This window comes from Pundamilia nyererei, unplaced genomic scaffold (assembly GCF_000239375.1).
Source record: "Pundamilia nyererei isolate P.nyererei 1_Seehausen unplaced genomic scaffold, PunNye1.0 scaffold00378, whole genome shotgun sequence".
Classification (NCBI taxonomy): domain Eukaryota; kingdom Metazoa; phylum Chordata; class Actinopteri; order Cichliformes; family Cichlidae; genus Pundamilia; species Pundamilia nyererei.
Window position 1 is genome coordinate 185,088 of NW_005187779.1, and position 15,405 is coordinate 200,492.

Consider the following 15,405-nt stretch of genomic DNA (forward strand, 5'->3'; position numbering starts at 1 on the left):
CGGAAAGTGTGGACCCTCTCCACACACTCCCCGTTGATGTAGAGGGGGGCCAAGTCGGTGCTGTGTCTCCTGAAGTCAACAACAAAAGTTTGTAGTTTGTAGTTGCACAACAAAATGAATATGGAACAGATCAGGACTGGAAACCATTTGGATGCAGTCATTTCCCAGTTCATTCGGCCCAGATCAGATACAGATCTGTTCATGTACAAGCTCATATGACCTGGATCCATTTTATATATTTTTATTTTTATAATTTAAATTTAAAAATGTAATTTTTTATGACTTTGTAAATTATTATCCAGGATATGCTTATTGGCTAATGACTTGTCAGTCAGATCCATCCTTTGCTTTTCACATCCAATTCCAAACACCACACTGTTATATAATGTATGATAATGGCTCACATAATAAAACATATAAATAAAGAATTTCTTGCCTCTGTTTGAATAGGAATGTTGATTTGTTAACATTATTATGGTAATACACATGTTGTTAAAGATATGATGGATAAAATAAACTTCCATCCACGCCAATCTCAATTCTATTCAAACTTTGTTGCCATATAGCAAACTCATTTTAAGAAATGCTAATTTGTATGTGCATCATAGAGGATAATTATGGGTTATAATCAAACCGCTTCCCAAAGAAACCTATGGTCACCTATCAAACAGCTCTTTTCTCTAAGCAATCACGCATTTCATTTTTAGTCATTATTATTTTTCCTTCCACTAAGCCTAATAGTGTGTCCAAATCACGTGACGTCCGCCTGCTTATTATTGCAATAACACTTTGTTTGCATAACAGTCACCCTTTTGTTCCTTATCATGGTAATTTCCGAGTGCACGGTTCACTACAGCTTTTAGGGGGCCGGCTCTGACGTCAGCCCGCCCTGCCGGACGGACACCAGCAGCACTACGCTGACTGGGTGCTGCTGACTATTAATATTCACCTTGTGAAACTATCCACAGTCAGTATATGCGGTCAGCGTTGTGCACAAAGACACGGCCACTCAGCGATACTTTTCCCAAACTGAAATCCCCTTCAGGGGAGGGAGAGAGAGAGAGAGAGAGACGGGGAGCGAGAGGGGACTGCAGAACACACAGGGTCTGGATGAATAACCATGGCAACAGCAGCAGCAGCAGGAGAAGCGATGATATAAACATTTACATCCGCGCATCCGTCCGCAAACAGCAATTCACTCCAGTAGAGGCTTGGACCAGAAACCCTCTGCGGATATCACTCCACATCAGCGCTAAGGTGAGGCTGTTTCATTCCTCATGTGACACCTTCCTCCTCTGCCTTTTGCTGGCTGGTTTGTTGTCTTCGGAACACGAGAGGATAGAGGGAAGCTCAGCTGTCATACATTACAACAGAGAAAGCTGCTTTCTGTAGTACACTGCTGCTCGGCGCCAGAGCTGCAAGGCTGACGGATTTGCTTAAAACACGGAGGCTAACGGGTTAAATTCATAGTCCATATGCGTTTCCTCTGTATGGCAGCTGAGGGTCTCTGTCTGACCTATTGCATATATGTGGTCACCACTGAGGAAACAAAACATTTAAGCCCACTCTACAGTGATAAGCTGAAGAAGCAATGGGGAAAATACATGTAGCTTTCAAAATAAAAGCATTGATAATTGTCTTTAAGCAAGCCACATACTACAGTGTGGTTTAATTTTGATAACTGGCAACTGTGTTTGGTGCAGCACTGGATTTCTTTAGATAACAAAGGATTTTTGTCAAAGCTGTCCCCCTGTAGGCTCAAATAGTGTAACACAAACACAGCAGAGACTGAAACTCGTGTGCATAAATGCTAAAACAGACATAACTGATGACATAAGGGCAAATAGTCTTCATTTAATAATGCTGCTCATGTACTAATGTGACAAATTCAGGGACTGGTGTAGCTGACTGATCTCAAAATGTCATTATAGAACATAACGCCGAGGTTAGAGTACTTTGAAACCAGTTAATCCAACACCGAGCATTCCATTTTAATGCCCATCTTCACACTTTTAACTAGTTTTTTCTTTGGACAACGTGACCAGCACTCGGTTTCCATACAAGTGAACAGTGCTTCAGAGTTGTGAATACAAATAGTACGTCTGTTTACAGATTGCATGCAGCCCTCCAAACGCCAGCAGAAAAGCCTTTTGATCTTCAGAGAATCTAATTTGGCGATTGCAACGATGCCAGTCACATCCTCTCAAAGTCATATTCTGATTCATTTAACTCCATAACTCGGCCCACTCCTCTCTCTTGTTCTCTTTCGTTTTTATCCTTTTTTTTTTGCAGGGATTTGGCGTAATATTGTAATTTAACAACAGAGAGCATAATACAGCATCATGGAGGGGTTTTAGCAAATGCTAGATTATGCCATCACATGATTGCTGGGCTGGCTCAGTGGATTTCTGTAAAGTGCCACTCCAGATAACCAATTTGCAGATAGCTTTCTCTCGAAATTAGAGATGGTGAAAATGATGGATTTGCTACAGCAACTGTGATTTGATACCCTTGCTTATAAGAAGGTGCTGTAACCTAACGGCCCTTTGTCACATATTTGGTGACAGCTTTTTGTTGTTGTGTGCTGGAGAGGGATGTGGATGTTAATCAGTGGAATAATGTCTGAGATTAATTTCCGGTTCTTTGAGCTATGTGCACATACAGCAGCTCATGGCAAACAATGGCTCTCTGTCTTACAGTGACATTTATGCCTGCTAAGCCTGCAAAAATGTGCTTATTTCACACGCAGACACTGTGAACGTGTTGCTTTTTCATCCGTTCTCAAATTGACACTGGAGATGTCATCGGTGGTCCCAGCTGAGCTGACGCCAACAGGAGCTGCAGCAAAGGAAAGAGGGCAGCTTAAGGACAACAAAAAGTTTTTAGGTTTTCCTTAAGGTGGTAGAATTAGCCAAGTTGTAAACTCTAGACCTCCAAGAATGCCAGAGTGTGTGGTGTGTTTGTGGCCTGCATTAAATAATAATAAGACAGCAGATGGGTGTTTTGCAACGATTAGTGTTTAATGATTTGCTTCTAGTAAGAAAGAGATAATTCACAAAATTGCACAAGCAGAAAATTCCAAGTGTAGTTTGGCTACAGGTTATGTAGAGATGTCTGGGAGCTGTGCTCGAACACAGTTAATTCAACAGTGTATTAAGGACATTTTATGAATGCAGGAATGTGTTTTTTACTTGTTATGTTAGTTGACATTGACCTGTTAATCATTCAGGCATAAAAGAGGCCTCCTAACTCAAAGGGTAAGCCAGGGTTGTGTCTACACATAACACACCTCTTAGCAAAGAACCAAATGTAAATTGTACCTTTAGGCACTTTGTCACTAGCAGCATGTTGCAAAAACTCAACATCTGTTCAATTTCTTTTGTCGAATCTACAAAACAAACAGACAAAAAAACCTGTTTAGTATTTGTGCACCAGCACACCGATTCCCAAACATGTATTATCTAAAAATTGGGCTTATAGCAGCATCGTGTGCAATGGGTTTATAAAAAAATTGAGGAAATTGAACAAATGGAAGAAAAAAGAAAGCTGTGAGTTCTATTTTCTGCAAAGAGTTATGCAAATCGAGCAGTTAATAAAATAAAACTCTGTTGTTGTACTATTTTCGGGTCTTTACCTTACAATATAAAGCGCCTTAAGGTGACTGTTGTTGGGATTTGGCGCTATATTAATAATACTGAACTGCATTGGAATTTTCTCTCATCCTTAAATGCCAGCATTTCAAGTTCAGTCCCACAGGCATCTACATTCAACTTATTCACTAATTTATTAATGCTGACGTAAAGGTACAGAGAATGCTTTAAAACAGGGGTGTCAAACTCAGATACACAGTGGGCCAAAATTCAAAACTGGAACAAAGTCGCAGGCTAACATTAATATTTATTGAAATATATTTATTCCTCCAGATACAAGAATGAATCTTTTCTTATGGACTCAAACACGTTTTGCTGAAAAACTGAATATGGAACAAGCAAAGCTTAATACTAAACGATATATATATTAGCTGTATAATACCAGTAGGCCAGCTCTAATAGTAATTTGGTGTGGCTTCGCCAAATTTGGTCCGCGGGCCAGAGTTTGACACCTATGCTTTAAAAGGCCCGATGCTGCAGTTTAGCTGGTGGGGCGTTTCATCAACCAAGATCATTGTTGTCATCGTCATGAAAAGAAACACAGTGTGTCTCTCTTAGATGACTGACAGCTGTATGCCTCTGGAGCTGTCAGCGTGGGTGCTTTGGTGTGTGCCTCGCTGATTTGATTAACGTATTGATGAATTTTCAACACAGGCTGATAATCAGTGCATGCGTCTGGGTGCTCTTGTCATGTACTGTAGGCTGCTGATTGTTTCACTGGGAAATAAAAACATATTACAGTAAGTCCCCGGCCTGTGAGCTTCCATTTTATCAAGTACACAGTGTTCATTCGACTTACTGCCTACCTAACACATTGTCGGAGAAGTGAGCTGCTCCTTCTTATTATGTATGTTGGAGACAGCCGATAACAGATAAGTATAACGGTGGCCTGCACAACAGTTCAGTGAATTAAGGAAGCGACAAAGCAGCTTTAGCTATATCTTAAGCAGCGCAAAAAGAAACATATTTCAGCATCTCACCGTCTCCCATCAAATGACCTATAACTGTTCTTACAAGCAGCATGCCGAGTCAGCACAAAGAGAAAGCGTCTCTGTCGTTACTTGTCTCCTTAGGCCATTTGCGGCAGTGGGCAGCTGATGTACTACATTAGTGAAGGATACTGTGTGTCTCAGGACTGTACTCATTTGCTTTTATGGTCTTCAGCTTTAATGTGGGCACTGGATTTTACTTTCTTTCTCCACTGTTGGCAGTAATCTTCTAATCCATCTTATCAGCATTAGAAGAGAGCGTTTTTCTGCCAACTGTCAGGACACCTTAGATTCACCCTATTTGGTCAAATAAAGTGTTAAGAGAGGACACTGGGAATTAATTTCTCTGCTCAGATGAAGGGACAAGTCAGACTTTTTTCTTTAACATTTCTTTCTTTTTTAAAAGCTGTAACATCTTCTTAAAAGAATCTTGAAAAAATTCTGAAATAAAAGAAGCCTTTTTGTCCCAGCCCAGACACATTTATGCAAATGGTACAATAACTGACTCAGAAACTCACCATTAGATGCTCATTGGATAACGACTTACTAACTTTTCCCCAATGAGGATATTCCAGATAATCTTTCTTCCTTACTCGTAGAATGACAATCATTTTCAGGGAAATGTTTATTAAGGTGACACCTAAAGTGACCTTCATGTAGCCTTCTATACCACCAGAAGCCTTTTTGCTTAGAGGAAGATTGCTCCCGGCTAAGCTAGCTTGGCACCTCCAAGTTAGCTTGGCCTGGACGCTCTTATACCGTCTGTGCTTTTGTCTGACTCATGCATATAGTTTAGCTGTTAATGAAATACTATGTGTGTAGTCAAGGACTCCTTTTACATAATCCTCAATTTAAAACAAATTAGATAAAAATAGAAAAAACAGTTGATATACCTGTAGTTTAGCTATTAGCACATCGTGTAAGTATTTTAAAGTGCATTCGTTTTAAAACAAGTCTCTTCAAGCTTTAAAGAAATGTGCTCCAAAGGCCCCTTTTTTAAACTAACTCAACCATTCACACCTATGGGCCATACTGAATCACCAATTAGCCTAACTGCAAACACACCCATCACCTTCTTGCTGTGAGGCAACAGTGCTAACCTCATGCTATATCGATATAAATACACTGAATACTAAGATAGGGAGAGTTGTATTTTTTTTCCCATTTTCCTTATTGCAAATTCAAATGATATACGCTCTGATGAAATGAAATCAGATAGATAATTCTTTACTGGTTAATGAAAGTGGACTTATGCTTTTAAGCCAGCTAAGCTGAGGACTGCTTGTTATGCACAAGCTGCACTTCTAAAAGGTGTTTCCCAGCACTGTTTACCTGTAATGATACGTCACTGTGTACGTCTTACTTTACAGTAATATTGCTTTTATAGTTTTTACAGTGCTTACAGGAACACTCACCCAATACCACACACATGGTGGTGTTATATTTCAAAGCGTTTAATTATGGGTTTCTTAATATGCTTGACTGTAAACACAGTCAGTGTTTGAGCACCTTTCGATTGATGGCAGCTCAAACTTGCCGTGTTTCAGCTCTCATAGCACTTTATAGCCTGTGTACTACGAGGTTGGTATCTAATGTTTGTAGTAAATTGGATGGTTCATGTTCTGAGCTTTAATTACAAGTGACAGGTAGTACTTTTAATATGGTATGAATGAACAGAGAGTCAGCAAGTCTAGTATGTACAGTACTGATCAGAAGTTATTTTGGACACATGGGTTTATAATTGTGATTTATTTAAGCACATTCCCAGGACTCAATGACTTGAAGCATACCTATTAGATCCTACCAATAAGAGATCCCAATAGATACCTAAGTCAAGAGACAATGGAAATTCAATATTAGTTTATATAACTGTATAATAGTAAGGCTTCTGGAGAAAGATAATGGGTTTCTGTGTTGTGTATCCAAAGGATGGATTCAAAAAAATTGTGCTACAGTAAACAAAACTGTGATAGATAATCACCCTTTCTTTTGAATAAATGGGCACCACAGCGATACACTACATTAAACTATAAGTATTAAATGTTATTGTTATGTCAAACATAATAAGGAGACTCTTCTTCTTTGTGTTTTAAAATATTGGCCATACAAAAGTGATGTTTAAAAATGAAAAACATAGTTGTGTTATAAAAGTTATTATTATTCAAATGTACTATAAAGGTAATGTGACAATGCTACTGCTGCCAATAAACTGATGTTTTCTACAATAGAACCTGGCTCACAGCTTTTCTTTTTAAGGTAGATAGAAGACAGAGAACATACAGCTGCACGCATCCATTTTTTACTGTGACATAATTCAATCACAGGGATGGTTGTCATATGTGCAACATTAACCTGACCACTGGTAATGAGAACTATATTCAGACCAGGGTCTCTATCTTTGTCTGCTATCCACACTGCAGTGGACTGAATGAGTCATGCAGTATCACTTCCATGGGAGCTAGTTTTAGAAATGTCATCATTTGTCTTACCTCTCAGTGTGGATTTGGTGTTATTTTGGCTCATTGGTCTTACACATCATATTGATTGGTTGTTTTCTTTTTTGACAGGTGATGAGTGGGATCATATCATGTCTGAAGTACAGGGAACAGTGGAGTTTTCTCTAGAGTTGCACAAGTTTCACAATGTGGATCTCTTTCAAAGGGGGTAAGAATTTTTCTTATATATATTTAATAGTATTTAAAAAGTGCACATATCCTGAATCATTTAATTTACTGGAAAATTTCTATTTCTGCTGCTAGTTAAATACTCTGCTGGTTAAATGCAACCATTGTTAGCTAATATCAAAATCTCTGTTTGTTTCATCATAGAACAATAACAATGCTATTTTTGACACAGAGCTTGTGTACGCAACTAATTAAAATTAGTTCAAACATTAGTTCAATTTGTTAGCACAATCTAAAGCTTTTGATGTGGCTAAAGTCCAAAAGCTATATCAAAACTGGCGCTAACTAGCTAGAGTGTTGTAGCTGCTAATTCTGCTATTGCTAGCCGATGCACAGGCCTAAGAAGAAATGTTTCCAGTAAAGTGTTGCAAAATGTCACATGCAGAGCACTGACAGTGCTGTTTGGAACAGTGTTCAAGAGAGGCAAATGAAAATGAAGCAGTGAGGCCCCCAGCAGACTGACTGTAATGCAAAGTCGTCTTCCTATTATTATATAATGTAGTATTATTAATGAAAAAGACAGATGTTACATCCAGTGCTTTACAAATAGGGAGTTTAAAAGGTTTTGTTAATGATAGAGGTAGTTCTTCTTTCTTGTTGCAGTTTTTATGATATTCCCAGACTAAAAAAGGGCCCTGTGTAGCCTGCTCTGTCTGCAGATTAAAACATGTCATTTGGCTCAGTGAAACACCAGCTTTATCAAAATGATTTTCCCTCTCCAAATGTGATGGGCTAAAGCTTTATCACGATAATCCCTTCAGTTGAGTGCACTAATATGTTTGTTTTTACTCGATGCCACGTTGCTCTGTGATATCAGAAGAGATCCGTTGTGAGCACGAAACAAAATCTGACCCCAGTGTAAAGATAAAGCCCTATGGACAGAGAATAGTTTAGTTACCAACATCTACACATCTTCCCACACTGAAATGTGCTTTCTTAAATCAATACTAATCCCTGTGCTAGACTAGTGGGCCACACAGCTGTCCACTGACTGCATTAGGAATACTGATTAAATCTGCATTTGATTTGCAAAGGATAAAATGGCGATAAGCAGCATTTACATTTTATACTGTAATAGGAAAAGTAAGTTTTAAAAACACAGGTGCATTTTCTTATTCAGTATTCTGTCCTTTCTGCAATTTAGCCTTTTAATAAAAACAATTCAGCTTGTTGAAAACTATTCATGGAACACTGCTATTTATACATCTCTGCCATAGCACATGAGTAAGAAGTGATCACTAAATTGACCTATTTTCTTTCCAAAAAACACCTTTTTGATTTTCTTTATTGTGACATCTTCTCTATCGAGCGCTGTCATTAACACACTGATGACAAAATCAAGTTCACAGCCATGCTTTGGTCTCAGCTTGCTAATGATGTGAAGGTTTTACCCAAATCTGCTTTGGGTCACAATGATTCAATGTAAATGATACATTTTTAACACAAAAAGACTGTTTATCATTTCAAATGAACCCTATTTGAGATATTTTCCAATACTTTTACCTAATTAATAACCCTCTGTCAATAATTCTTTAATAGTATAAGAATATTTGTGCAATCGATGGGCGACTTTGTGTAGCTTTAATGTTATTTTCTTATTAAGTTAATGGAAAGCACGTTGGAATCTGAAAACAAAGACTCTAATCAGTTTCAATAAACAGGATTACTGCAATACGTTGGTTTAAACAAGAGCTGCAAAGTTAGCCAAATTAGCCAAAGCTTTCTGTATTAGGCTCCAGGTGAATTTCACAATGCCAAAACTGCACATACCTTAAATCAGTTTCCCTGGATCTTCTTGTTAATAAAAAAATGTAGTTACAAAGATCTGTAACTGCATTTTTCACTTGTTGAAATTTCAGCAAGTCAAACTATTAGTGGCAAATATCTTAAATGAGTTTATCACATTAATATAAATACATGGTACAATGCACAGTTATGTTCCATACATTACCTCCAAACCATTTATTTAATTGTTTTAATTGTTAATTGTCCTAGCAACGTCTGCTCCAAGTGTTTAACTACAAAACAAGTGGGCCTGGTGAACACAGTAATATGAACAGACAATTTTATGCAATTTTTAAGTACCATTTTCTTCTCACTTCCACTATACTAACATGCAAACTGAATGTTAATTAGCCAGACATTAGCGTGGGCAGCATGATGGCGTGGTGTTTAGCACTGTTGCCTCATAGAAGAAGGGCCTGAGTTTGATTCCACCAAGTGTCCAGCGCCTTTCTGTGTGGAGTTTGTATGGATGGTTAGGAAGAGGCTAGAAAATTCGATATTTAACATCTTTTGAATTTAAGTGGCTTTAGTTGAAGAATAGTTTTACAAACAACTGCAAAGTTAAATGAAAGATGGGCTTAAGAACATTTCTGTCAAGAAAATATTTTGTGGGAATGGGAATTGAAAGCCAATACTAAGGACATAAAAAACTAAAACCTTTATTAAGGTCAAAGAGCACCAACGAGACAAAAATACAGACAAAGTACAAGGAATGCATGTCTGAAACAATAAAAGAGGAACTAACTAAACAGGGAAACACCTCACACAGAGACAGGACTTGACACAGGAGAGAAAGCCAAGGGTCTTATGGAGAAACTGTTATCAAAGCTAGAAACTAAAAGGAAACTAAGGGCACAGAATATATACCTATACTTATATAAATATATACCTGAGACAGAGAAACTCTTGAATCAAAAGAAACAAACCCTGAGAAACAATTCAACTGTAATACCAATAAAGTGGATCTAAAGCACTGGATAAATAATACTAAGGAAATGGATAAAGATAAAAAATAAAAATAAAACCAATAAACATTCAAAGAGTACAAACAGAGACAGTAAATCGAAAGTAATTTAAAATAAACATACAAAAAATTGTTAAAGCCTAAAGTTGTGTTGATACCTTTCACCTACTCACAGACTCCAGAGGGTGAAGTTAAGCAGTGCTGCTTCGTTAAGCGTGACTGTTCTGTTTTTATCCACCACCTCAGGTTCTACCAGATACGAGCAGGGCTGAAGGTCTCACCTCGAGTGCCCCACAGGGTCATAGCAACAACACAAGACAATGCAGGTAAGACAGACGATGTTTACTTCCTCACACTCTGAGAAACACACACATCAACTTTACCACTCGTTCTGGTGTGTGGAGGAACTCTTAATTTGCTGTGTTGTGTTCAGTAATCTGTTTGTGTAGTTTTGTTAAATAGATGGTGGAGCACATGTCTGAATACTTTAGTTTGACTCTGGGTACTAGACCATGGTTATTGTTTTTTTTTGCCTCATGTTTGGCCATTTTACTGGTGCTTTTTCATGGTCAATTTCCGTCACATTTTAATTCCTTCATTGTCCCTTTCTGGCCATTTGGTGTCTCTCAGCAGTTAGTTGGCATCACCCTTTAGTCATTGTGCTTTCATATATAGTGTTGTTCTCTGTGTGTAGTTTGTGACTACAAAGGTTGTTCTGTGTTGCTTCACCATTTTTCTCTTTTTGAATATTTTTACAACCATGTTTGGCTGTTTTGTGGTCATTTCTGATCGATCTTTTCATACAGTTTTGGATCTTTTTAAACTTGTTTGAATGACTTTCTAACAGTTAAAGGTAAATTGCATTGAGAAACAGCACACAGACTCCAAATTTACCTGCATTAATAAATTACCAGACATGATAAAATTAGACCAAATAAACCTTTGAGTTAACACACTTTGTTTTTTGAAAAAGATTGAATATTGAATATAGTTAATATTTCATGAAAAATATTAGCTAAAGCTTAATAAGATTCTGTACACTGCAGTCATTTCTACGTGGCCTGGCTGTGAACACCTGTAGTATTGTAGTACCAGAGTCTTTTAAGCTGATCAATTGAAACTCTTCAAATAAACAAAGAGTTTAAGTGAAGGTTTAGAACGCATCATAGCAAAAAACAGCACTAGTGAAGGTTACTAATGATCTCAGTAATGGTCTCAGATTTGAGTCAATTTGTAAAAAACACTTTACTTCAGCATCTGTCTGATAGATTCAAATTTGTCCCGGTAAACAAAGAGTTTTCCTCGCACACAAAATAAGTCATAAAAATCGATCTCAGCCCCGCCCATCGGGCAATCATATAGCCCGACGGGCGGGGCTGAGATAGATTCCGGTCGCCCGACCCGAGATATCTTGCGAGCCCTGCCCAGTGGTGACTAGTGAAACATGTAGCATTAGATTACATTTCAGTAACATGCAAGTAAGAAAAAGTAGATGTCACCCTTCAAATCAAGTCACTTAGATGTTTCTTGGTTTCACAATTCTTCTAAGATCTTCAAATCAGACATGTATAAATTGGATACAAAGGACAAGATTTGAACCTTGCAGGGATATAAGAGGTTAATCAAATCTCTAAACTAGTCTTCATTCATCTGCACATCTGTCTATGAGTGATCCTGAAAGAATAATTGATGCAGTTGTTCTAAACTTCTAAGCTGGCTGGAACATTCAAATTCTTCGTCCTCAAAGCACTCTGAAAAGCCTCTAAGTGACCCCAAATGCTGCAGCATGAATGATAGAAGGGACTAGAAGGACAGCTAATATTTCTCACATACCTCTTTATTTGCTCCTGTTAAATCCAGAATTGATCTTAAATGTATTCTTCTAGCATATAATTCAAGTTTCCAAAAGTAGAATGGGAGGTCCCTGTGAAGCTAGCTCCCAGTTTGGGTTCAGAAGACAGACGCCTTCTCTACTTTTATGATTAGGTCTCCAATTTTCCTGTTTAAAGCTTACTGTTGAGGCTGGTTCTGGAAATCCTGAACCATTAAGCTGCTGTAGGCTTCCTATGATGCATCGACCACTGTCACTCACATACTTTGACTCCCCTTGCATTTATATGCTGCTATTGCATGCCCTCCTTTTTCTCGTCTTTTGCCCCTTACTCTCTAGTCAGCTGAAGACCCCTGAGCCTGCCTGATGTCTCTTCCTATTAAAAGCAGTTTTTCTCCCTACCATTAGGGACTGTCTCAACATGTGGTCCTCTATCTTTACCTAAGAATTTAAACCACCTTAAATTGGCACCATATTAAAAAATTGAATATAAAATTTTGATGTCTATATTTAAAAAAGTATAAATTAAAGATGTGACTGTTTTCTTAACGTAGAGCTGTCAACAGATGACAGATGATAATTTTAATAATAGTAATAATAATAATAATAATAATAATAATAATACTAATAATAGTGACAATAGGAAAATAAAACAACCAACAATTTGACTGCTGAGTACTCAGATTTGTCTCCAAATGCACTGTAATTTCTCACTGCTATTGTGGATAAAAGACAGAAATTTACAAAAGGTTACAGTAAACAGTAAGTAGTCCCACCACTGTGCCAGCTATCCAGGATCTGTAGAGAGTGAGAGCGCTGTCTGGGAATTTTATGGCCCTGTCTTACCGATGTGATTTAGGATTTAAAAACTGAGTGACTCATCCTGCAGAATATCTGGCATCTAAAATAGCTTTGAAACATTTCAAACAATAACTCTTAAACGTTTAATAAAATTTTATTGGATTTCCAGTTATTGAGGGAAAGTCTTTAGTCTTGTAACAAGAAGGATTCAAGGCTGAAAAGGGCAAAGCCGGCTTAAAGCTGCACTGTGCTGCATAATAGAAAAACTCATCTTAAGGAGAATGTCCATGTATTGAAAAAGCTCTTTAAATTTCTAAAACACATTTGTTTCCTACTTAATTAGAAAAAAAAGTGTAAACAATCACCAAAAAATACACTGTAGTGAAAGTTTTGTGAACATTGAATGCTTCATTCCTATACAAATACACAATTACTTTCAGGTTCCTCAAAGATCATGAAATATTCTTCTTCTGTTGCGTCCATATTTGTATTCATAGGTTGTGACTGAAGGCTTCCAAACCTACCTAACTGTCAAAATGTGGATCTGTGGCGTTGCAGAAAGCTGTTTCACTGCCAATCCTGATTCTCAATATTGGCTATTTTTAGCCTATCATGACTGGAGCAGTGTGTGTATGTGTGCGTGTGTGTGTACACCAGCTGTACTTGTGACAGTGCAGCCTACTGTTTTCACTAGGATGTTTTAGATTGTGAGGGCATTTTGGTCTTTTGGAGCAGGATATTAGTCTCAGGCATGTAGCTGTTGTCAGTGTTCTCACTGCTATAGAGGACAGCACCACCAGCAACACCAAGCCGTCCATGCGTGCGTGATTGTAAAGATGATGTGTGAGTGTTTTCACCTAAAACACAGTGACAGGAGGCACGGGGTTTTTGATTAAGAAGAATTTCTTGCTCCCTCATTACTGCTGGTTCCAAGTAGCCACTATAATGTCAAGTTGAATAGAAATGAAGAATAGCGGTTTGTCTATTTTTAGGGCTGCTGAATCCTGGAGGATCAGCTTTTTTACATGTTGTAAAGAAAGAGGTAGATCATTTTCCAGACAGGGGAGGCTTCAGTTTTGTTACTTTAGCTCAGATTAGCTGACACAAATGTATTTAATAATGTAACTCATTTTTAGAGGTGCCTAATGGTGCTTACTATTCAGTCTTTTCACCTAAAAGCTGCTTAAGTATTGACAGTTTGTGTCTTGACAGAATGCTACCCGTTTACACAACTGTAGGCCCACACATTATCCCAAACTACAGGTGACTGTAGATGCTTGAGCTCATGATTTGTTTTAAACATGTAACTTTCCTCAAATTCACAAATTGCGTTTTTTATAAAATACTTCTTCATATACAGTAAGGAAAACTCCAGCATGCTAAGCTAGTCTAGTCTAAGCTAGTCTAAGGTCCCGCCATAGCATTTCAGTCAGGCTGATGTCTAGACTTTCACATTTGTGTTTGGTTTCATTATCTTGTTTCATAACCTAATTCGGGCCAAGCTTTAGTTGTCAGACAGATGGCGTCTCGTTGACTCTAGAATACTTTGATATATGCTCATGTTTGTGAGTTCATGGTTGACTCAAGGTTTCCAGATCCTGAGGCTGCAAAACAAGTTAAAATAATTATCCCTCCACCATCATGCTTGACAGCTGGCATGGGCTGTTTTGTTGATATACTGTGTTTAATGCAGCTTTGCAAAACCTAAGCCATTCAGTCCTGTTTTGTTTTTTAGAGAGAAGAGACTTTCTCTGGGCAATATTCTTTTATATAAGCAATATTTTATATATTTGTACTATCATGAGCTTTAACGTCTGACACTAACTGAGCTCTGTGGAGTCTGAAATGCAGCTCTTAGGTTTTTTGCAGTTTCTCTGAGAATTTTATGGTCTGATCTTGGGGTGTATTTGCTGGGTCATCCGCTCCGTGAACAATTTTTCCATTGTGTTAATGCTCACCTGAACGCTACAGAGCAGCAAACGGCCAAAACCTTTGCTTTAATAGTTGGCGTGACACTTTCTGATGATCAAATAATCAAATACATTTGATTAGCACTTGATATAGATTGGTATAGTGCATTTTTGATGCACTAATATCTAAGCTGCTGACTACACTGCAATGTTTCACCAGCCATTAACATATGTAGACAGCAAGAAACACTGCAGCTACGTATATTACAGTGAAGATCTTGCATGCATATTGTAATTGGAAGGCTGCGGCCCTCCCCTCCTCTGCAGCTCTTTCCACAAGGTCATGCACTGAGCCTGCATACCTCACAGACTGAATCATAAACATAAAGCTGCCATTCTGGCCACAGATAGAACAATTACATTCATCATACAATTCCCTTACTGTGTCCTCTTTGAAAGCGTGTGCTTGACATTTCAATTGTCTGTGCCCTTCAGAAAAAAAATGAATTACTTGTGAAGGATCGTGCCACACACTCAGCTGGAGGATTTAATGACTGTGATTCATGCGCAGTAAGATTAGGATTTTCAAGTCAGAATGTTAACTGGGAGAACTGGAGTGTTGTTTACGGTGCACCGGCTAAGATGCCCTTTCTTATTAATATCATGAGGAGCAAATCTGTGTGGCGAGTTCTGTGTGCTTTACTGATAGGCAGAACACGAACACACACACACACACACACACACACACACACACACACACACACACACACACACACACACACACACACACA

The 15,405-nt window shown here is 38.1% G+C and overlaps 1 protein-coding gene across 1 annotated transcript in view; it reads left to right on the top strand.

Annotated features, from left to right (window-relative positions):
* The first annotated feature begins 901 nt into the window (after nucleotides 1-901).
* fam135b (family with sequence similarity 135 member B) overlaps nucleotides 902-15,405 on the top strand; it is a 56,100-nt gene continuing 41,596 nt past the window's right edge. The window contains exons 1-3 of the mRNA XM_005752759.1: nucleotides 902-1,257; nucleotides 7,207-7,303; nucleotides 10,319-10,398. Of these exons, the coding sequence (XP_005752816.1) occupies nucleotides 7,227-7,303; nucleotides 10,319-10,398 (157 nt within the window). The 5' untranslated portion in view covers nucleotides 902-1,257; nucleotides 7,207-7,226. The remainder of the gene's footprint in view (nucleotides 1,258-7,206; nucleotides 7,304-10,318; nucleotides 10,399-15,405) is intronic.